Source organism: Symphodus melops (assembly GCF_947650265.1).
Source record: "Symphodus melops genome assembly, chromosome: 4".
Lineage (NCBI taxonomy): Eukaryota > Metazoa > Chordata > Actinopteri > Labriformes > Labridae > Symphodus > Symphodus melops.
In genome coordinates, this window is record NC_136694.1 from 1,780,673 (window position 1) to 1,801,541 (window position 20,869).

At 43.6% G+C, this 20,869-nt stretch overlaps 3 protein-coding genes across 3 annotated transcripts; 2 read left to right on the top strand and 1 right to left on the bottom strand.

The window, feature by feature from the left end:
• Nucleotides 1–1,633: 1,633 nt before the first annotated feature.
• dynlrb1 (dynein, light chain, roadblock-type 1) lies at nt 1,634–4,603 on the top strand. The gene is made up of 4 exons (XM_079341935.1): nt 1,634–1,771; nt 2,053–2,128; nt 2,291–2,458; nt 4,018–4,603. The coding sequence occupies exons 1-4, from the start codon at nt 1,769–1,771 to the stop codon at nt 4,059–4,061; spliced, it is 291 nt and encodes a 96-aa protein (XP_079198061.1). The 5' UTR covers nt 1,634–1,768; the 3' UTR covers nt 4,062–4,603.
• A 1,491-nt stretch (nt 4,604–6,094) lies between these two features.
• map1lc3a (microtubule-associated protein 1 light chain 3 alpha) lies at nt 6,095–13,608 on the top strand. Its single transcript, XM_079341934.1, has 4 exons — nt 6,095–6,288; nt 10,412–10,467; nt 11,002–11,108; nt 11,505–13,608. The coding sequence occupies exons 1-4, from the start codon at nt 6,249–6,251 to the stop codon at nt 11,665–11,667; spliced, it is 366 nt and encodes a 121-aa protein (XP_079198060.1). The 5' UTR covers nt 6,095–6,248; the 3' UTR covers nt 11,668–13,608.
• A 1,522-nt stretch (nt 13,609–15,130) lies between these two features.
• On the bottom strand, nt 15,131–19,412 carry eif6 (eukaryotic translation initiation factor 6). Its single transcript, XM_079341930.1, has 7 exons — nt 19,306–19,412; nt 18,903–19,051; nt 17,825–17,910; nt 17,544–17,719; nt 16,551–16,727; nt 16,291–16,475; nt 15,131–16,169 (listed from the first exon to the last, which is right to left on the bottom strand). The coding sequence occupies exons 2-7, from the start codon at nt 19,007–19,009 to the stop codon at nt 16,160–16,162; spliced, it is 741 nt and encodes a 246-aa protein (XP_079198056.1). The 5' UTR covers nt 19,010–19,051; nt 19,306–19,412; the 3' UTR covers nt 15,131–16,159.
• Nucleotides 19,413–20,869: the final 1,457 nt, after the last annotated feature.

The window sequence follows — 20,869 nt, forward strand, 5'->3', positions numbered from 1 at the left end:
GTCCAGTCTTGTCCATTTATGTTTAACTTGATGTAGCTGCTGGCCGCGCCCACCTTGTTTACGTCCATACAGATATGTAATCATTGACTCAAACCCTTCAGAAACAAATCTGTGTAACACCATCACTTGAAGAAGCTGCAGTTTTTAAAACCTACAAACTGATTCTGATGGTCTTTAACACATTAATAATCTACTTATTAGATGGTTTTAAACTGGTTTATTTTAGGAAAGGAATGTAAGTGTGGGGTCAGAAACAGATGGCAACGTTGCCTAACATCATTTCTAAGAAGCTTTCTGAAAGTTTTGTTTTTCTGTTGATTGAGTTTGAACTTTACTGCGTGAACAGACTAAAAAGAAACAACCTGTTATTAATGTTAAGGTTATTTTAAAGACCTCATATGGACTTGTTTGTTTTTTAACTTCCTGTAACGAATCATTAGTCTTTAAGGTAAGTTTATTGATATATTCCCTTTCAAAAACCAGACGATTCAAAGTGCTTAACCCAACACATGCAGGCACAAAGAAGCATTTCGTCAATCGCAAGATCATAAGAAAAAACAATCTATACACTTTAAATAATTATGAAAAAAGTTCTGTTTTAAGTCTCCACATCAGTGGTGTTGATTAAAGTTTAAAATAATTATATATTGATTTGTATGTTCAAATGAGGAGTTCTTAACACAGTGTATATTTCATACACAGTTATTTACAGGGAAACTGAAGATATTAAATCACTCCATGATATCTATTATTTAGGATATTTTTGTTGTCTTATTTTGTATGTTTAAAGTTTATGTTGTAATCCATCATTGTTTTCTTTCTGAGCCTTTAAAGAACTTTTTCCCATCATCTCGTAAATTGGAAATAAAGTTCTGTTTTAACTGGATTTCTTCAGCTGTGTGGTCAGTTTTTTTACACAAAGTCTACTTGACCAAATTAAAAAAAACATTCTTCAGCTTTTTAAATTCCAAGTGTTGCTGATAGAGTATGAAAACATTTTTATAAAACATAGGTTGATAGATACTTTATCGAACCCGAGGGAAATTCAAGAAAAAGATCATAACAGAGAAAGTGTTAGATTCTACAAGGAACAAAAACAAACCCATTAAGACAGTTTTCTGGGTGTTTTCAAAATAGAACAAAATGCCTTTGTTGTCATTATACAATTTTACAACTAAATTATTTGGCTTCACCTTACAGTGCACACAGCAAAAACCAATGACAACAGAAGAAAAATATAAAAAAGTAACTCTCATTAAAGAAAGATGGACTATGTGTGGTAGGAGTTATATACAGTTAGAAGTATAATAAATTATGGATAGATATTGCAGAAATATAAAATAAATATTTGCATTGCATGAAGTAAACAATTGCAGAAATATAAAATATAAATATTGCATTTCTCTGGTCATATAATAAAGATATTTTACAAGCAGCTTTATTTATTTCTTTTGTGTGTTGATGCTGTTTGACCTTTGAATATATACATGAAGTCTTTACAAAACAAATTCATTGTAACTAATATTTTTTGTGCTTTTTATTTATTTATTTATTTTACCGAAGCAGAACAAGCTTTTTTTCATTATTTATTTATTTTTATTTTTTTCATTTTTTGTAATGGAACTTGGACGCAGCGTTGCGGCAGCTGACCCGGAAGTGTACGTCACTCGTCTTGTCATAGCAACCATAGCTGCTCAGTTAGCTGTTATTGTTGTTGCTGCGCTCGGAGACGCGTTTCTAACTCAGATTTCTCCACATTTGATCAGAAATGGTAGGAAGCGACGGCTGCCCCGTGTTTCTTTTTAAACACGCCCATGTTGCTCCGAACACTGCTGTCAATATTTTTATCTTAAAGAGTTTAATATCGGATCAATGATGCTGTTCGGGCGTTGTCAGTTTAGCATTGTGGAGCTAGCTCGTTAGCCTTGCAGAGAGAGAGATAGAGAAAGGCTGCAGCTTCATGTTTGTTTTGTTGGACTTTATTTCTCAGATATGTGATTAAATATTGTGTTTCTTTTTGTTATAAATTAAATCCTTCTTCCTCGTTTCCAGGCTGAAGTAGAGGAAACTCTGAAGAGGATTCAGAGTCAGAAGGGAGTTCAGGGGATCATCATCGTCAACTCAGAAGGTCAGAAGACTCAAATAAAAACACTTGGACTTATCTCTGTGTCCCCAAAAATACACTATTTAACTTTTCTTCACCGCTGGTTACTGTTTACTTTACTGTTCTGGTGACTCAGAAACTCTTTAGCCTGAATGGAGATGAACTCTCTCTCTCTTTCTCTGTCAGGTATTCCTATTAAGACCACCCTGGACAACGCCAGCACGGTGCAGTACGCGGGACTCCTCCACCAGCTGGTGATGAAGGCGAGGAGCACGGTGCGAGACATCGACCCCCAGAACGACCTCACCTTCATGAGGGTTCGCTCCAAGAAGAACGAGATCATGATCGCTCCAGGTGAGAGCGGGGAGAAACGCACACCTGTCCCACCCAGCACGCAGGAAGTGAACATTTTTATCTCTCCTGTTGACGTCCAGACGTCTGTCTTATATACCTGTGCAGCTTTAACTCTGAAGCTTTAGGGTTCAGTTATGACTGAAATGTTTCTGCACAAATATCCAGATTAATGTTTGAAAACACTTTGATAAGGAGGCAAATCCAACTCATCCTGGCAACACCATTTCTGTGATGTGTTCAAGGACTCTTCACTCTTTCGACAGACTGAGCTGATTATATAATGGCTGTCATGGCCGACCTTTGACCCTGCGGAAATAAAATGTTCAGAAACACAAACGTACATGACCAAACCAGAGTGTAACAAAGATCCTCGATGTCTTTGTTTCGCCTCGAGGAAACTGTCTTTAAAAATAAAATAAGAATCAGCCGTCTGAGATAATTGAAGTCAGTCGTTACACAGTCTATATGTCCTGATGTGCATTAAAAGCATTTTAACTTCCCGCTGTCTTTAGTAACCGTGTTGAACAAAACGCTGAGTTTAAAGTTGAGCTGAAGCCGGGATGGTTTTTAAATTGCTGCTTTGTTTGAGCGTCGCAGCCTGGAAGCACAAAGAGGGACATTCATCCTCCTCTGAAGATACCAGCGTGATCGTCCGGAGTCAGACTCCTGAATCCTCGGGTTAGCTTCATGTGCAGAGGGGAAACCTGAGAGCTGCAGCTTTCAGTTGACTTGTCTGTGTGTTTCAGGTTAACCTGAAGGAATGTGAGCCGATGGATAAAGAACATTTAACAGCTAATAAACATGGATGCTGGTTTGTTAAAGGTTCAACAACAATAAAGTAAAGACGCTTCAGAGGGTGTGAGAGGGAGAGTCAGTGACTCTGACCTCACATCATGAGCCGTGACCGTCGAGTACACTCGCACAAAATATCTGAGAAACACAACCTGTGCGTTTCCTTCAGTGACATGCGATCCAATCACGACACTCTGCATCACACACGGGCGGCGTTCAGCTCTGTGTCACGCTGCTCCCTGAAGAGTTAACGTGACGATGGCGCTCTCACGCTATGCTGAGGAGTCCGACTGTACTCGGTGTTTTTAATATTCCCTTTGCAAGCAGGCGGAGAGATTCATCCACTCATGTGCCGACACAGACGGGACGCGATTGTTCGTCGTGCTTCCTCGTCTGTAAGGAGAGATTTCAGGCTTCACTATCGTTAAACCGTCCTCACACTGTGTGCAGGTCGGTTTGGTTTTCAGATGCATTTTTTTGGCTGAGAGTCTGCAGATGACAACTAGCTCTAAGCTAACTCTGCTTCAACACATGGAACAACAACATCTATGTTTAATATTGTAAGAGCAGGAGGTGAAACGGAGGAAAGATCTGACAGTCAGCATGGTTTTGTTTAGGGAACGATCTCGTGGAATCAACACGTCTTGTTTTGTATCAGCGGCTGATGTTTGAAACTCGACATCATTATGAGTTCAGATCTTAAAGTGTGAAGTTGTTTCTGACCATGTAAGAGTTTAAAATCTCTCTCTCTCTCTCTCTCTCCTCAGATAAGGACTATTTCTTGATCGTCATTCAGAATCCCTCAGACTGAAGGAGAAGCACCGGCTGCGCTGCTCTTTACTCTCTCTCTCATATCAAAACCGCCAAGCGTTTCTCTTTGTCTTGTTACGTCTGAAGAACCCGAAGTTATCCCGAAGCTTTCGCTGCACCAGGAAGTGAAGGTGGCTCATCTGCACGCCATGCTGTCACTCTGCAGTGCAAGTCTTTTTCTTTTCTGTCTGTTAGCATTCCAGCGTGTTCCCTCTCAACACGCATCCTGACGTCACGTCTCTGTGTTCTTGTTTTTTTTCTGCAAAACCCGAAGAAGTAAAAAAAAAAAAAAAACTGGACGAGTACAAATAAATTAAAGAGAGAGGCTGCAGCTCATCGAGAAGTTTGACGGCTGTTTCTTTTTCTCACGGTGGGAGACTCGGGTTTGTTATTTATTTTTTGGTAAAAGAACGTTCAGGATTTTACCGCTGAGCAGAGAAAACACACTAAACTGAACGTCTCTGCTGTCGCTGTAAGACGTCTCTGATGGTTCTTTCTAACTCGGTAAGAAACAACAAAAAAATTAAAAAAAAGTCACAATGCTCATGTGTCCTGTTCTTTGTGTTTTATAAACAGCAGCTTTATAACGTTTAAAGCACACTGACTGAACACTTCACGGTGTGTTGGCGACGTTATAAAAAGCATCTTTAAGACTCTCACATCATCCTTAGTCTCAGCTGTTACTGATCCGCACATTCAGCAGGAATTCTTTTGAGGTGGTGTTTCTAGTTTACTGACGATCACAAGTCCCCGAATTCAGACGACAGAATGAAACGATGAGCCGAAAGATTCTGAGCAGAACTGCAAAGAAAAAGGGAATGACTAAGTCCTTTAACTGTTGTACTTTCATAAATCAATTTAAGTGCTAATGGCCTGGTGGTCATGTCGCCCGATGTACAGAGGCTGCAGTCCTCTTGGCAGTGGCTGAAGGTTTGAATCTGACCTCGGCCCTTTGCTGGATGACGTCAATGTGTCCCTCTCTCTTCAGCTGTCCTGTCTAATAAAGCCAAAAAACAAACAAAAAAACAACCCCTGAACGTGAATAAATAAAGATTTACTCTTTAAGTCTAACTGGATAAATGGAGATCTTAAGGTCTGATAAGATGCCTTTTTAGGTGAGGACTGAGGAGGCGTTAGTTGGTGCAAACCAGAGTCAGAGCACAGGTGCTGACAGGAAGTGATCAGAGGCAGAGCACAGGTGCTGACAGGAAGTGATCAGAGGCAGAGAACTGGCGCTGACAGGAAGTGATCAGAGGCGGAGCACAGGTGCTGACAGGAAGTGACCAGAGGCAGAGAACTGGCGCTGACAGGAAGTGATCAGAGGCGGAGCACAGGTGCTGACAGGAAGTGATCAGAGGCACAGCACAGGTGCAGTGCAGATAGGAAGTGACCAGAGGCTGAGCACTTTTTTCTTACAATAAAAGTTAATATCCATTTACATGAGGAGAACTTATATGAATAATATTATTTATATGCCAAAAGAGCTTGTTAGAATTTGGAAAGTTTAACTGGAATAAAAATCCAAAGACACCCTCAGTTTTTCGAGCCAGTTAGTATGGACTACTGTTTTCATTCAATGATGATGAAGATGATGGTTTCCACTCAAAGTCCAGGAATAAACTGTAGTAAATGCTTTTACAGGTAGTGTCAAAAACACAGACAACAGAGTAGACAAAACTAGAAACTCAATCATCTTTAGATCATATTTAGAGAAGATTGTTGAATGTCTAAAACGTGTTCTAAATTTGTGTGTGTGTGTGTGTGTGTGTGTGTGTGTAATAACAGCTTAGTAATGACAACTGAAGGCATGAAACTTGCATCACTTCCTGTTAGCGCAGCGTGACACAGCACTTAATTACCTTTATGTGGCGTCAATTAAAAAGACGCGTTCGGACATTGAACACTTTAATAAATTGGTTTATTCATAAATGCAATGATCAATAATAGTGACGATAATAAAAGTGTAACAGAGAGGGGCGGTAATAATGGGCGCACGTCCCCTTTAAATCCACCTGATGACGTCACCTCCTCGGTTTACTTGCTTTTGTTTGTCGCGAGCTGTTTTGGCTTCAGACTGAGGCTCGAGCAGCGACCTGAAAACAGCGCAGCGTCTCTGCGATAGAGCCGCTCTGTGAGCAGATAAACTGCGCAGTAAGAAGCTTGTATCTGTGTAATAACACCGAGCGAGATGCCGTCCGACAGACCCTTCAAACAGAGGAGAACATTCGGTGAGAAAAAACGTTTTTATTTATTATTTTTAACGCGCTAACGGTCACCGAAGAGCCGTTAGCTGGCCTGCTAGCTCACCTAGCTCAGCCCAGTTTGTTATGAAGAGTAGTTACATGTTGTTATTGTGCTTTTATGTGGTGTTACAACTGCTTTAAATCCACTTTCATGGTTTAGACACACATCAGCACGTCCCACAACCCTACAGCAGTCAAGTTAAGATGTTTTAAATGCATTATTTAGCCCTAATAAAGGATGGAAAATAACAATAAAAGCAGCGTTAATCCTTCGACGTGGTATCTATTAGCTCGTCTCTCTGCCAGTTATTGTTAAATTAAAGGCCAACTGGGTCACTGTCACTTTAAGCTGGGTAAGCCTTGAAGCCATCGAGGCCTGTCATTACACAACTGGCTGACTTTAAAGGTGAGCTACCCCGACTTTAAAGCAGTAAACATAGTGTGTGCTCGAAGAGAAAACAACAACATGGGGTGACACATTACAGCAACAGCACACGTGTTCACTGATTTATGTTGTAACATGAAGCCTGTGCAGGGAGGAGCTCACACTCTGTGCATTACATAATAATGTGGTCACAACAACAGGAAGAAACTACTGTGTCACTGTGACTTATTCACTGTGTTGATTTGTTGGATTATAACATCTGGATTTTTGGAATATGCCCCCTTTCACAATAAGAGACTAAACAAACACATGCAACCTTTAAACACACCTCAAAACAGAAACACCAAGTCTGTTACCACCATGAACCTTTACCTTCTGTTATTCTCTTGTATGACTTTGTATTTTATGTGTAATGTGTCTCTGTTACCTGCCTATAGGGACAACAGTTTGAAAATAACACTTCTGCTGTAATCTGACATTTTTACAGCTGTTCATTTATATGCACTACTGTCCCGAACAAATAAATAGAATTGAAGAAATAAATCAAGTTGACTCCATTGAGAGAAGTTGAAATTATGATCCAACAGAGTTTGCACAAAGATAGTCAACATTTCATTAGTTTTTGAGTACATTATAGGGTTAAATAGGGTTTCAAAACTCCATAAAGTAAAAAAAAAATGGATGTCTGCTTAGGACAACACTATACTTAGATATGATACAGTTAAATTATTAAATTACCCTAAATTTTCGGTTAATTACCATAAATTCCCATGGAAAGTTTCCGATTTGGAATATTTCCAAAGTTCCCCAGCGTCACTTCACATTGAAAGTTTCCGGGAAATTTACTGGAAATGTACCGGAACGTCCCACCCCTTTGCTACCCTGGTTTTAAAACAAAACAGTCTCTGTTAAGTATAATTTATGTGGAGGATAATTTTAAACAATTGAGGGAAATTAAGTCTGAAGTGGTTACTGGAGAAATAGACTTAATTGGACCAGCTTTAGGAAACAGGCTCTGGAAAAGTTTAAGCTATCGTGGAGTTATTGCACCTTTCCATACAGCAGGTGGTGACACGCACCTGTCAAGATGGTTTGATGCAAATATTTACACGAAGAAGTCACAACCCTACACTAAGTATTAAGGTTATTATTGCTGAAGAAAAACAAGATAATAAAACATTTAGTCATAATAAATAAAATATTTACACTAAAATATCTGAATTAATTCAACAGATTAAACCTAGGATTTGTATTTTTTGTTGTTGAGTACTGACATTACCTCAAATATTTCCAACAGTTAATCAAAGCCAGATTAATCCTCCATTTTCTAGTTGTAACGGGACGTGTCTTGGAACGGCCAACGACGTGACAGACACGGCGTGTTTAGCTGTGGAAAATAACATAAAACCAAAAGCACTTTTCAGACAGTTTTATTTAAACAAAAGTGCCGTGAGTAAACCCAGCCTTTGGATTCAGGGACAACGTAACGATTGGTGTCCCAGTCTATGATTGAAGCACAGCTGGAGCTCCACACACACACACACACACACACACACACAGCGCTGTCTCGTCTCGGTTACACCCTCTGAAGACAGTGCAGAGGGGATGAGCTGCTACTGATGTAAATTATTCTCACATACATCAGCTCGTCTGTAAACATGGACTCTTCCTCGGGTCGGTTTCGCCCGGTCATCTTGACTACAGTCCACTCAAGAGTTCGTTATTGTCGGGGGTGGAGGTCGAGTAGCAGAGAGAATCACTCCCGTGATTCCCCGCCAACCTCGGCATCTTTTGTTCTGGTTTTGATTGAGAGCCCCCTGGTGGAGGAATTTATAAACTGTAATGTTTTTTTACAAAATAAATTAAAACACCATAAAATGGTTAATTTTTGTCTTTGATACGAGCGCACAGCCTCTCGTTACGATTTGTCTCGGCCGTGTCAGGTTCCCTCCGGACGAGTTCTTTGACTGAAGAAGACTGGAGAACATTTTATCGGGCATCTTTAAAGAACTTTCTTGATACCATTCTCTAAACAACTTGTGATACAAAGACCAAACATTTTAGACACTAAATCTACTAAAAACAACAACCTGCCATTTTAAACTGACCCGTTTACCTGAGTTGTTGTTCAGCTCATGGCTGTGTGCCTGTTGCTCTCTGCCACGCTGACACACATCACTAATAAATTTAACAAATACTAAAGCTTGCCCGCCCAGAGGGAACAGATGGATTAGACTAATAGGTGGATTAATTAGTTTAATAAGTGCTCAGGTAAAGAGACGTGTTTTCCTGACAAAGATGGGCCAGCCCGTTGAGAGAAAACCTCTCTAAGTGTTGTTGTTAATCTTGAAAGTACTCCAGCAATGTGTGGGACATTATGAGCCAGGTGTACCCATGAGGTTTGAAATAAGACATAAATACCACATTGTGTGTTGTTACAGTCCTGCCAGAATTCACATTTTCTGCCCTTAACGGAGCAGCAAGAAAAAACATCTGAAGACCAGAACAAAGGAAGCATTCACACTTCACACTGCAGCTCCTCAAAGCAGTTTGAGCTTTGAACCCGGCCACTGTCGCTGAGCGTTTCTCTGACAGGGCTTTTAAAACCACAGGCTGTAAAATAAGATAACTAGGTGGGAAATGCATCACAAAGCTGAAGAGGGGAGCCTGGTGCAAAAGGCAGGATTCATACTCAAATGTTATGAACACTCACAACGAATAGTCACACACACACACACACACACACACACACACACACACACACACACACACACACACACACGCCTTTTAGAAATCGTTTCATCAAATCTCAAACAAACTGAGTTTTAAATTCTGCTGTTTGCACCTCAAGAAAATCTGCCAGAGTAAGACACGTCAGAGAATCTTATAAAACTAAGAAAACCAACATCAGCATGTTTCTAAGAATCATATTTATAGTTTAAATAGAACCAGACTGATTAATCATCAAGCCGAGGATATCGGACGTCATGAGCATATCCAGTGACTATTGGTATCGGCTAATTCAAAATCTTTTCCACGCGTGTTTGATAACTGCATTTAAGGATCAACACAATAAACATGTTTATTTATCTCTACAGATTTAAAATCTATCCAGTAAACATATCAGCTGATATATCTGTAGCAGATTTTGGCCCCTCCCTGTTATTGATATCGGCCCCCAAATATATCTATTTTAATGTACATTGTCCTTTTTTAAGGGGATTTTATAGTTATTCAGTTGAACCTTGACCCTGCGTTTCTGTTTTATCTTCAGCTGACTCTGTTGAAAGTCACTGGAATCAAATATACATCCTGAATTTACATTTTCTGAATCTATGTAGGAGATAAACTGAATTCTCTCTCATTCTGTGTCTTACTGGTTGAACATTAAACGTGTTCATGACAGTGAAATGTGCTTTTAATCCTCGCTCTGAGAACTCGCCTTGTTTCTGCGTTTTTATTCTCTGAAGGGCTGATCCAGGATATTCAAATCCACATTATTAATATTAGAAATAATGACTGATCAGGACGTTGACGCGGTCGTGGTGTGTTCAGACTCTTCAGTGTTTCTCCACAAACTAAAAATAGTGACACACACTGAACTCGTCTTAAAATAGTCTCTTTCTTCCTTTTCATGTCTTTATGAAAACCCTCTCAGGAGATTTAAACCTTGTTGTCCTTGTCAGCTTGCTGTTGATGATTTGTGTCTCTTGTCTTCCACAGCTGACCGGTGCAAAGAGGTCCAGCAGATCCGTGACCAGCACCCCAACAAGATCCCTGTGAGTCCTTCTAATCACATTTTTACTGCGACGCGCCTCGCTGATTTTTAAGACTCCGCAGTGCAGACTTTTCTTCTCCGTGTTGTCTGAGAGGTTTCTGCGTGCGTTTGAAAAGCACGTAAAAAAAAAAAGAATCTCGTCTTTTGGATTAAACGCAACTCGCTGGAGTGAAGAAAGCAGAGGGGTGATAGTCCTGTTGGGGGGGGGGGGGGTGGCGGCTGCTCAGAGGTCCAGTTTGATGGGATAGCAAATACACAAGTGGGTCTGTACAGTTAATATGAAGCTGCTGTCAGTTAGCGTAGCTTAGCATCATGACTAGCTTAGCATCATGACTATAAACAACAAAGACAAAAAGGAAGAAAATCACACCAGCGGTGGCTTTGAATCTCATAATCATTGTGTCAACAAGACGAGAACTCGCTGCCTCCAGCTCAAACGTTCTGCCTCTCACAGCACACGTTCCTCAAAGTGGCGTTCATATTGTGAAGTCAGCGAATAGCAAACTGTTTGTCTGTGTTTCCTGACGGCTCACAGGTGATCATCGAGAGGTACAAGGGAGAGAAGCAGCTGCCCGTTTTGGACAAAACCAAGTTCCTGGTGCCTGACCATGTCAACATGAGCGAGCTGGTCAAGATCATCAGGTACACACACACACACACACTGAGCATACAGAGGCAGCTGAGGTCATTTAAGTTGATGTTTGCCGTGTGTGTGCTTGTGTGTGTTTAACACAGCAGAGGTGTAACATGACGAGTGTGTGTGGCAGCTTGTTGAGGAAGTGTTCCACTGTATTTACAATCACTGACGTGTCAAAGTCGGGGTCATAAAACAGATCGGCAGACTCTAAATTCAGACTCTACGGTCCTGCAGAGACACCGTCACACATGTCAACAAAGGTCAGAGGTCACAGTCACGTCCTGATGTAAAGTCAATCTGCAGTCAGGGCCAATAAAATGAGAGCAGGGTGGAGGGTGCTTCGTTTTCTTATGTTTGAGAGTCTGACTAACTTTCCTTTCTCTCTGTCTCGCCGTCGGCAGGCGTCGTCTGCAGCTGAACCCGACTCAGGCCTTCTTCCTGCTGGTGAACCAGCACAGCATGGTGTCCGTGTCCACGCCCATCTCTGAGATCTACGAGCAGGAGCGGGACGAGGACGGCTTCCTCTACATGGTCTACGCCTCGCAGGAGACCTTCGGCTGCTAGGGAGGGGGAGGGGGAGGGAGAGCGGGACATCTTCAGGTGCAGGGAGGACGGTGAGAGGCGAGAAGGGGGGGGGAGGGGTACGTGGTGCCAGAACCTGACCAAGAACCACCGACTCCATTATCGTCTCCACTTTGTCGCATTAGAAGAAGCCCACGTAGCAGACAGTAAGTGTCCCCCTCTCTCTCTCCGTCGTAGAAAAGCTCCCTCTTTTTATCGGTCAGTAAACGTAACACTAGCTACACAAGCCCGACGACGCCTCGTGTGTCTCTCCTGCCCTCAGACGTCGTCACACCTGCGACTGTATCTGAGAGTTTCGAGTTTGATTTGTCTCTTTTTATCCCCCTCAGGCGGATGTCTCTTATTTTGAAAAGGTGGAGGGGAAAACTTTGGAGTTAAAACTGATTTTAATCCTTAAAACTATACTCTGTGCTGATTGGACGAGCTGAACGAGAAACAAGGCAGCCGCTTGCAAGCGTTCAGGGCGGCTCTGCGACGTTTGAAACGATCCTCAAGTCAACCATCAGTCCATATTGTCGCTCTCACACAGCTGAAGTAGAAGACTGATTGTTTTTAACTTTTTTTAAATCACTTTTTAGTTCTTATTTCTGTTGAATTCTCGTCTTAGTTTGAGGTTTTAGCCGTTAGCTTAGTTTGTGTTGTAAAGATGGATCTGGGTTTGTTTTCCTCAAACATTTACTGTCACAGCCTGAAGCTCAACTCGCCGCCGGCTGCAGAGTCGCTGACAATCCGGCTGACGCTCACTGTACGCCTCGTTCATTTAGAAACACACACAGGAAAGTTTCACGTGCAATATTAACCCCGTCACACGGCCGCAGACTCCCCCGGTAAAGCTGCTGTAATCTACGTCACACGAGGGAATTCAGCGAGATGCGTCCGAGCCACACGCTGCTACAGACTGACCCCCCCCCCCCCCTCCCCAATTATCACGACTCACCTGTCTTCCTGACGTGCACACACACACATACACATAACCACAAACACATTTAAGGTCACAATCGGGTGAAGGAGGTACAGAGGGACGCACGCCACGCCGACAGGTTCAAAGTTGAATTTTTGTTTGCTTCAGATTGTTTCTTAGAGTAGAATAAAAACACAAACGTACGCACGGAGGACGGACTCATCTAGCGTCAAACTGACATCGCAGGTTTGGATTCTTGGGGGGGGGGGGGGGGAGTCGCCACCAAGTCATGCAACCAGCGTGATTACAGGTCGGGTGTTGAGACACGCCGGACAACACGTTTTCGTCGACACAGCCCGTTCTTGGCGACGCCAGGAAGTAATCAGATCCCAGAAAAGCTTGTGAGCCGAGGCCTCGCTTTAAATATCATTTGGTGGTCCGGAGACGGCTTGTAAGAAAACGCTGCGTGAGTCATGGTAGCATAGAGTCGAGCATTAGACTTTACTAAATGTCTTTAATGTCTGAAATGAATGAGCTTCTTTTGCACATAAATTAATACAAATATAATAAAGAGTTGGCATAGAGTTTTTTTTAGGAATGACTGTATCTACACATGGATCTTTTTGTATCTCCTCTCTCTGTCGGTCTGTCTGCCTTTTGTTGAATGAGACTTTTAGACCACATTAAGGTTGTGATGCACCACACACCTTGCATGTTTTTCCTTTTTTAATATTATAAATGTTTTTTTGATTTTAGCTGTTGGACATAATTGTAATGTTTCCATTTAGAAATGTTCTTCTAGATGTTTCCCAAAAACCAAAAACTGAAAATAAGTGTACGTGTATGTTTGAAAGAAAAAAAAAAGTGTGCGTATAAACGATCATATAATCGAGCTGTATTACAAAGTGTGTGTTTTTTTTTCTTTAGGCTTTCTGACACCGTTCAGACAGGTGTACATAGACGCATTGCTACAACCTTATTCAAAGCATTTGCCAATAAATAAATAAAAAAGTTGCCTTTAAGACGGTTTTCTGCTTGTTTTTGTTTGACATGTTTGCAGCCTGAATTCAGTTTGACTCGTCTTCAAGATCACAGCACGTGATGGATACACTTCAGTGTCCCCCCCCCCTGGGGTTATTCTGCCCGACACTCAGCTGCTTCCACCATCTGAAACAGACTGAAAGCAGCCCCGACCAGCACCATACAGGGAGACGGAGAGGGGGCGGCATGAAATCTGATTGGTCACCTGAAAAATCCCAAAACTTTGATTCGCTATTTGCCTAATCAGAGGCGGGACTTTAGTATAAATGAACCCGTACTTTTAAATTTACATTTTTCTCTCTCTCTATAAAAATGAAAACTTGTGCACACAGCAAACTGACATTAAATTATTATTTTTTTTTTGTAAGTTCAACAGAAATTAAGAGTTTGCATGACTTTTCTGACTTCTTAAATTGTGACTTTGCACTTTATGAGTCCCTAAAGAAAGAAACATACGCGTGGATAGAAACGGTCAATATAAACAGCTGGGTTGTCTGACTGACCTCTGTAGTTCTGTATAGACAGGACTGTAGACTTGAGCACATCTCCCTTATTAGCCATTTTAGTTCAAACTGGTCATAATTGAAATAATTAATGAACACGACTCTGCCGATGCAGCAGCGTTTAGGTTTTTTTTAATTTGCTCATTATGTCTAATGCCGCTCTGTGATGTTTGGATGTACTTATTGTAATTTGAATGAGTGATTTTGATCTTAGTCAGAGAGTCAGAAACCAGAGAGAGAGAAGAGGAGTCAGCAGTCTGATTGGGATCCTGTGCACGCGGGAGGACTTTGACCTGTGTACACGGATCGGACAGAAGAACCTCTAGGCCACCCACACCTTCAGTCTCTAAACTGAACTGTCGCAGTGCAACGTCAATAAAGATTCATGAAATGTAAATATTTTGACAACGCTTACCTGACATCCCCCGTGTGACGTCCCTGCCGGTTCTGTTTGCTCCAGGAGGCGGGGCTGAGAACACCTGTGGGCCCGGTGTTCTCCCGCCACTGAAGCTGACGTCACGGCCTCGTTTAGGAGGAGAGACGCTGCTCTCAAGGCTCCGAGGCTGGTTAATAAACTGTACATATTGTCCAAGTGACCCCCCCACCAATCAGGTCATTTAAAATAACACACCAAGCAGATAAAAAGAGGGTCAATTAGCTTTATTATACAGACAGGTGACAGTATGATCCACGTCAGAGCTCACATGGCGGGCTGTGATTTGAGACAGTAACACAGAATCATCATCTTTCATCACCTCAGCCTGTCGACAGTGGAGCGCAGGGAGAGAACGAACACGTGCTGAACAAGACGTTCACTTTCAGACTGACTCAGACTCTGTTTGTTTGTTTTGGCTCTAAGTTTTTGGACTTGGAGATGGTCTTATTTGAACTGGCCTGGACTCACACGGCTCCAGGACTAACTGGGCCTGAGCTCGGTTATCCTTCACTGTCGCTGGATGCTCGAGTTGCTGATATTGAAAGAAGACTTACATATCATGGCTGCACTGAAGTCTTTATTTTAAACACCAAAGAGAAAAACAGTAAAAGACACACCAACAGATCACGCAGCAGTCGATCTGCTCAGTCAACATAAAGGTGAATTCATGAAGAGGTGGATTTGGCAGCAAGGTCGGACACTTCAGGAGACTTTCTGAATCACTTGAAGAAAAAAAAAAAAGGATTGCATTTTGATCAGGAGCTTTTATCTGCTGCAGCCGTCACGTCTCGTTTCACAGTGAAGAAAACAAACCGTGTGCACCTCCTCAGAGGTCACACAGGAATATTTTAATGGTGATTTATCAGTCAAAAACCGGAGTTCTCATTCTGTCTGAATTTGCTTACAGTTGAAGTTTTGGCTTTTTCTGCTGAGGATACAGAAACGTTTACTTCCTGTGAGCGGCCGGACTAAAGACGTGTCACGCTGCAGTTTCCAACACTGACAGAAGCTTTCCTCTTTTTATGTTCTTGTAACTCAAATATAAATCTAAAAATAAAAGAAACAGGGGGGGGGGGGGGTCAGGGGTCAGGGGTCGGCGTGGCAGAGAGGAGAGACTTTGACCATGTGGGGACGTTTAAAGGACACAGGCACATGTACAGGTTTCTTTTATTTGATCACTGAGGCCTTCGTCCGTCTTCGTCTCCACACTGGGAGAAAACGTTCATGAGAGCGACAGAGACTGAACTCTCACTTTTTTAAAACTCTACGGCCAATCATCGTGACGTGTGGCGTGCACAGCTGCAGGATTTCTCCCTGGGAAACGACAGGTTTGATTTGAGTTTGTGCAGAGAGCTGATTGGACCGGAGGAGATCTGTTTTGTTAAGATTCAATCAAAAGCTAAAAAAAACAAAAAACAAAGGTTGAAAACGATACGAGCGCCGCGGCCGCAGGTGGACGCCGCGGCTCGCACTGTGAGAGAGAGGAGGCGTTTGAAGTGGAGAAATGAGGTCCAGCAGCTCGGCGTCTTCGTGTGTGAGAGCGGGCGATCCTGCAGGCGAGCTCTTTGACGACAGGAACCTTCAGAGGCGACTTTACGCCATGCTGCACAGAGAGAGAGAGAGAGGGCGTTCAAGTACCTGTTCCCTGTGTGTGTGTGTGTGTCTGTGTGTGTCTGTGTGTGTGTGTGTGTGTGTGTGTGTGTGTGTGTGTGTGTGTTGACCACCTGTCGATCAGAGAGTCTCTCATGCTGGTGGCGATGGCGGACGGCTGGGCCGAGTCGCTCAGTCTGAAGACGCTCTCGATGACGGACAGCTCCGTGCTGGTCGTGTCCAGACCGCAGAACGCGCACCAGTCGTTGACCACCATCCCGCCAGCGATGACCTCGCTGCCCCGGTTCACCGTGCCCGCCTGAACAGGAAGAGGGCGTTATTTAAATCAAGACCAAGAGAAGCCCCTCCCCCTCCCCTTCCTCCCGCCACTCACCACCAGCGGGACCTGCAGCAGAGACGACAGCTCGTCCTGGTCCTCGATGGACGTCTTCGGGTGGACCAGGCCCCCCTGGTTACTGAAGGCACAGTACGAGCCCACCAGGACCTGCTCCGCTACCGTCTGACGGAAAACCTCCACCTTCAGGGTGTCAGCGAGCACCTCCTCCGTCTCCTGACCACCGGGGGGGGGGGGGAGAGAGAGACAGAGAGAGAGAGACAGAGAGGGGGAGAGAGAGAGAGAGGGAGAGAGAGAGAGGGAGAGAGAGAGAGGGGGAGAGAGAGGGGGAGAGGGAGAGAGAGAGAGAGGGGGGGGAGAGAGAGAGACAGAGAGAGAGACAGAGAGAGAGAGGCAGAGAGAGGGGGAGAGAGAGACAGAGAGAGGGGGGGAGAGAGAGAGGCAGAGAGAGAGAGAGAGGGAGAGAGAGAGAGAGGGGGGGGAGAGAGAGAGACAGAGAGAGAGACAGAGAGAGAGAGGCAGAGAGAGGGGGAGAGAGAGACAGAGAGAGGGGGGGAGAGAGAGAGACAGAGAGAGAGAGAGAGAGGGGGGGGGGGGGAGACAGAGAGAGACAGAGAGAGAGAGGCAGAGAGAGAGATTATTTATTGTATTTGTCCTCGGGGGGATTCAAAGACACACAGAGCAGATAAACTAAAAGTAGCCAAAGAAAATAAAGTGTTGATAAAAATGTCAATTAAAACAAAAAGTGTCAAAATGTAGTTTTCATTCCAGAACGTCTCCTTCATGACAGTGAACACCAAGAAGCACAAAAACAAGGACTCAGGACAGACATCTCGTCTTCCTGTCACAGTTTGTCTTCTTCTTCTGCGCTCATGAAGAGAGAGAGTCTCTGTACATGCTCGAACCACGAGGCCCAAGGCGCCCTGACTCCTGCATCTTTATGAGATGAAGGACTGAAGAGGATCTGATGCACTGTTGCATCATCTTAAATTGATCGGGAACAGGGGGGGGGGGGGGGGGGGGGTGTCTCACCCTGTCCAGATCGGGGTGGACCAGCGCTACGTAGTCGTTGCAGGCGATGACGTTGCCGAGCGCAGACAGCCTCTCCTCCACTCTCTGGATCCTGACGGCGTCGGGCAGACAGTTCCTGATGTGCTGCAGCTCCTGGTCCGTCGTGTTGTTGGGCAGCAGGAGGCCGTGACGGTTCCCTGCAAACCAACCACACGCTGCTGTGAAGCACCGAGGACGAGGAGGACGTAAAGATCTGCAGGTGACCCCGCGGGGTCACGCCGTGTGTTCAGAGCAGTACTCACCCACGCACATCCGCCCGATGATGCGGCAGCCGGCGATGGTGGCGTGAACCACGGGGATGGTTTCAGACAGCTCGCCCTCAAACACGCTGCAGAGACACAAACACACGGTCAGTCCAACCCCTGCTGACAGCACAGGGAAACCCCTTAACAGCTTGAAGTGAAAGACAACGTTAAAAGGCCGAGTCAGCAGCTTTCCTCTCTCTCTCTGTACGTGTGACCCGGTCGGACCGGATCTGACGGCTCTGGTTCCTTTAGCTGGACCGTCAGAACTGGGTCAGAGCGTTTCAACAGAAGTCAGTGTTCTAGTTGAGCAGCTGACCTACAGCAGCTCTCTCTCCTCATGTGTAAAATCATTATTCTACTTCAGACGGGTCAAAGTCTCCTCGCTCCACTCAGCAGCTTTAAGAAACATTTTAACCAGGATTTAAAAACTCTTCAGTTTAAAAACAGTTTCTGCTGATAGACTTAGACTGAACTTTATTGATCCTTTTGGGATGACTCCCTCAAGGAAATTTATGGATGGATGGAATTTGGGATGTCTGATGAACTAAACACACGTGGTCCTGTTGACGTGTGATACTTTGTAATCATCACACTCTGACACACCTTTACCTGATATAAAGTCAGCAGCACACATTGCACTTTGATGACATCATCATCATGAGGTTACTTTAGTTCACAGCTGACTGCAGGAATCAGGAAGAGTTCAGCCTCAGTATAGAGAATTCAAATGACCTGTGTTTTATTGTTATCTGGATGTAAAATATACGAGCACTACATTTAACTTTACACTGAAATCTCTCTTTCAGTCATGTGAAGCTTTACTGTGTTTGTGTTTATACTCATGGTAAAGTGGGGGGGGGGGGTAGAAGCTGCTGCTGGATGCTATGAGTTCTGTCGGGATCAATAAACTATGTTGCAGTCCAATAAAATCTAATATTCATGTTCTGGCTGACACTCCTACTGATCATTTAAAATCAACACTTTATCTTTTCGTCTCTGATGTGATCAAGTCTGTAGTTTGACACTCCGGGGAGCCTACGGAGACCAGACCCGGTCCTGACAGGTGACAGTTCACCTGTAGAAGTTCTCTGCTCCGCCGATGGCCACCAGGCAGTAAGTGTTGGTGAGTTTGGCGAAGCAGCCGATCTCGTTGTTTTTCTCAAACGCTGCTCTCACGGCCATGATGATGAAGAGGAGGAGGAGGAGGAGGGTTCACTTCTGATTCTGGAGACAAACAACAACAATCACCTTTATGTTTGTACTCGTGGCGATGCAGTAAAACACGACTTTATCACCTGTGACAGTTCAGCTAATCAAACCGAGCTAACAGGCTAACAGGCTAGTTTTACAAAAGTTTTATCATCACAAACGACTCAAACTAACTTCCGGTCCGTCAACACGCAGCCGGGACTTACGTCGCGGTGATATCCGGTTTTAAACTTCTCGTAACGTTGAGTGAAAAGACATTAAAAGTTTACCTGAGTTAGCTTCGTAGCAGAGCAACATGCGCCGTGATGTGATCCTCTCGCTTCTTCAACCCCACGTGTCTACTTCCGCTTCAGGGTCAACGTGATGACGTAGCACGCAGAATGCGATATAAAAACAGTCCGGTCACAGCGAGGAGTCAAAACAGCGCAGTTAGGAGGGATAAAATGTGCGTTTTAGTAGTTTTATTTACGTTTTTACGTCCTTGTTTTGTTTAATCCTCCGTATATTTATTATGTCTGCATTTTTATGAATATATTTCTTTGTGAACATCTCTTGTCCGTTGTTTATGTAAAGTCGGTCTACTGAGGTTGTCCACATTTTATCCCCTAGAGAAATGCTCAAGTTCAGCTGATCTTAATATGAAAAACAATAAACCTAGTTCGCCTTCATTATATTTACCCTAACCTGTTAAAATGAACTTTGGGACGCTGGTGTTGAACCTTTATGGTGATTTGTTTAATTTAAAAAAACAACACGCCAACCATTAACATTATATACACATCATATGTGAGTGTTCTGGAAACATCATTGTAACAGAGCTATCTAGGTGTAATCATATAATATTCATGTATCAGTGTTTGTATGTGTGGACCCTCGTTTACTCCCTATCAGATTTTCCTGGTTTAATGAAGGTTAAATATATTTAAAAAATAAAGTAAAGTTTGTGCTTACTTGATTGGTAGGTTGAATTAAATGTAGGTGTTCAGCTTTTGACATCCAGCTGTTGATGAAGCACAGATTGCACTTTCATATATAATATTCAGTGTGGTACTGTGAATAAGCCTTTGTGTAAAGCCGATATAAAAGAAGTGCCTCAGGGTGAAACAGTGAGTCAGATGTGCAGCCTTCTCCAAGTGGGGCATATCAGGTTTTATAGTTCAATCAAGGACGAGAGAGCGGGACAAAGATGAACAAACAGCAGTAACATATATATGAGAGAGTCGAGGAAAACAGGGAGACTTATTTCCGACAGGAACAAACAATATACTGAATTATGGGTTTAAGTGTGCAAACAGGTGTTTTTGTTTAATAGTGAAAAGTATACTGCCAAATGTTTGAAGAGATTACAGCCTGCTTTTTGAATGTTTTACATCGATAGTAAACAGATGGGTGAATCTGTAGATTCTGTAGTTTTTAAGATTAATTCTCTTTGTTGTATTTTCCTGCCCGCCTGCTTTCCTAACCTCAGATAACCACGCTGCTTCAAACCCCCCCTCATGTTTATAACCCAGAGTACGTGGGTGCGCGTGTCTGGGAGCGCGTGCACGAGCCATGAAAGAGGAGGCGACTTAAATGTCTCAACAAGCCGACCGTCTCCATCCCTCCTCAATAACCTGCATAGCAACTGGACGCGCGGCTGTCCTCCTCCTCTTTCGCCGTGAAGCGCCAGGAATGAAGCTCTGGGCCAATCACGTCGGACATTCCTCGTGACGTCTTGTTTGTTGACACTTTCATTAGCTCGATACCTGTGTGACGTCACTGCAGCAGGTTGGGATGGGGTGGGGGGTGGAGGGGGGATTGGAGAGAGAGACGAACCAGAGCGGAGGAAGGCAA

What these genes read in the sequence shown, in the direction of transcription:
- dynlrb1 (XM_079341935.1), top strand. An exon ending in CATCATCGTCAACTCAGAAG is followed by an intron (nt 2,129 to 2,290) that starts GTCAGAAGACTC and finishes TTTCTCTGTCAG; the next exon opens with GTATTCCTATTAAGACCACC. An exon ending in CGAGATCATGATCGCTCCAG is followed by an intron (nt 2,459 to 4,017) that starts GTGAGAGCGGGG and finishes CTCTCTCCTCAG; the next exon opens with ATAAGGACTATTTCTTGATC.
- map1lc3a (XM_079341934.1), top strand. Translation starts at nt 6,249, where the DNA reads ATGCCGTCCGACAGACCCTTCAAACAGAGGAGAACATTCG. An exon ending in AGCACCCCAACAAGATCCCT is followed by an intron (nt 10,468 to 11,001) that starts GTGAGTCCTTCT and finishes GACGGCTCACAG; the next exon opens with GTGATCATCGAGAGGTACAA. An exon ending in GAGCTGGTCAAGATCATCAG is followed by an intron (nt 11,109 to 11,504) that starts GTACACACACAC and finishes CGCCGTCGGCAG; the next exon opens with GCGTCGTCTGCAGCTGAACC.
- eif6 (XM_079341930.1), bottom strand. Translation starts at nt 19,009, where the DNA reads ATGGCCGTGAGAGCAGCGTTTGAGAAAAACAACGAGATCGGCTGCTTC. An exon ending in TCCACCCCGATCTGGACAGG is followed by an intron (nt 16,728 to 17,543) that starts GTGAGACACCCC and finishes CCCGGTGGTCAG; the next exon opens with GAGACGGAGGAGGTGCTCGC. An exon ending in TGCTGCAGGTCCCGCTGGTG is followed by an intron (nt 16,476 to 16,550) that starts GTGAGTGGCGGG and finishes CTTCCTGTTCAG; the next exon opens with GCGGGCACGGTGAACCGGGG.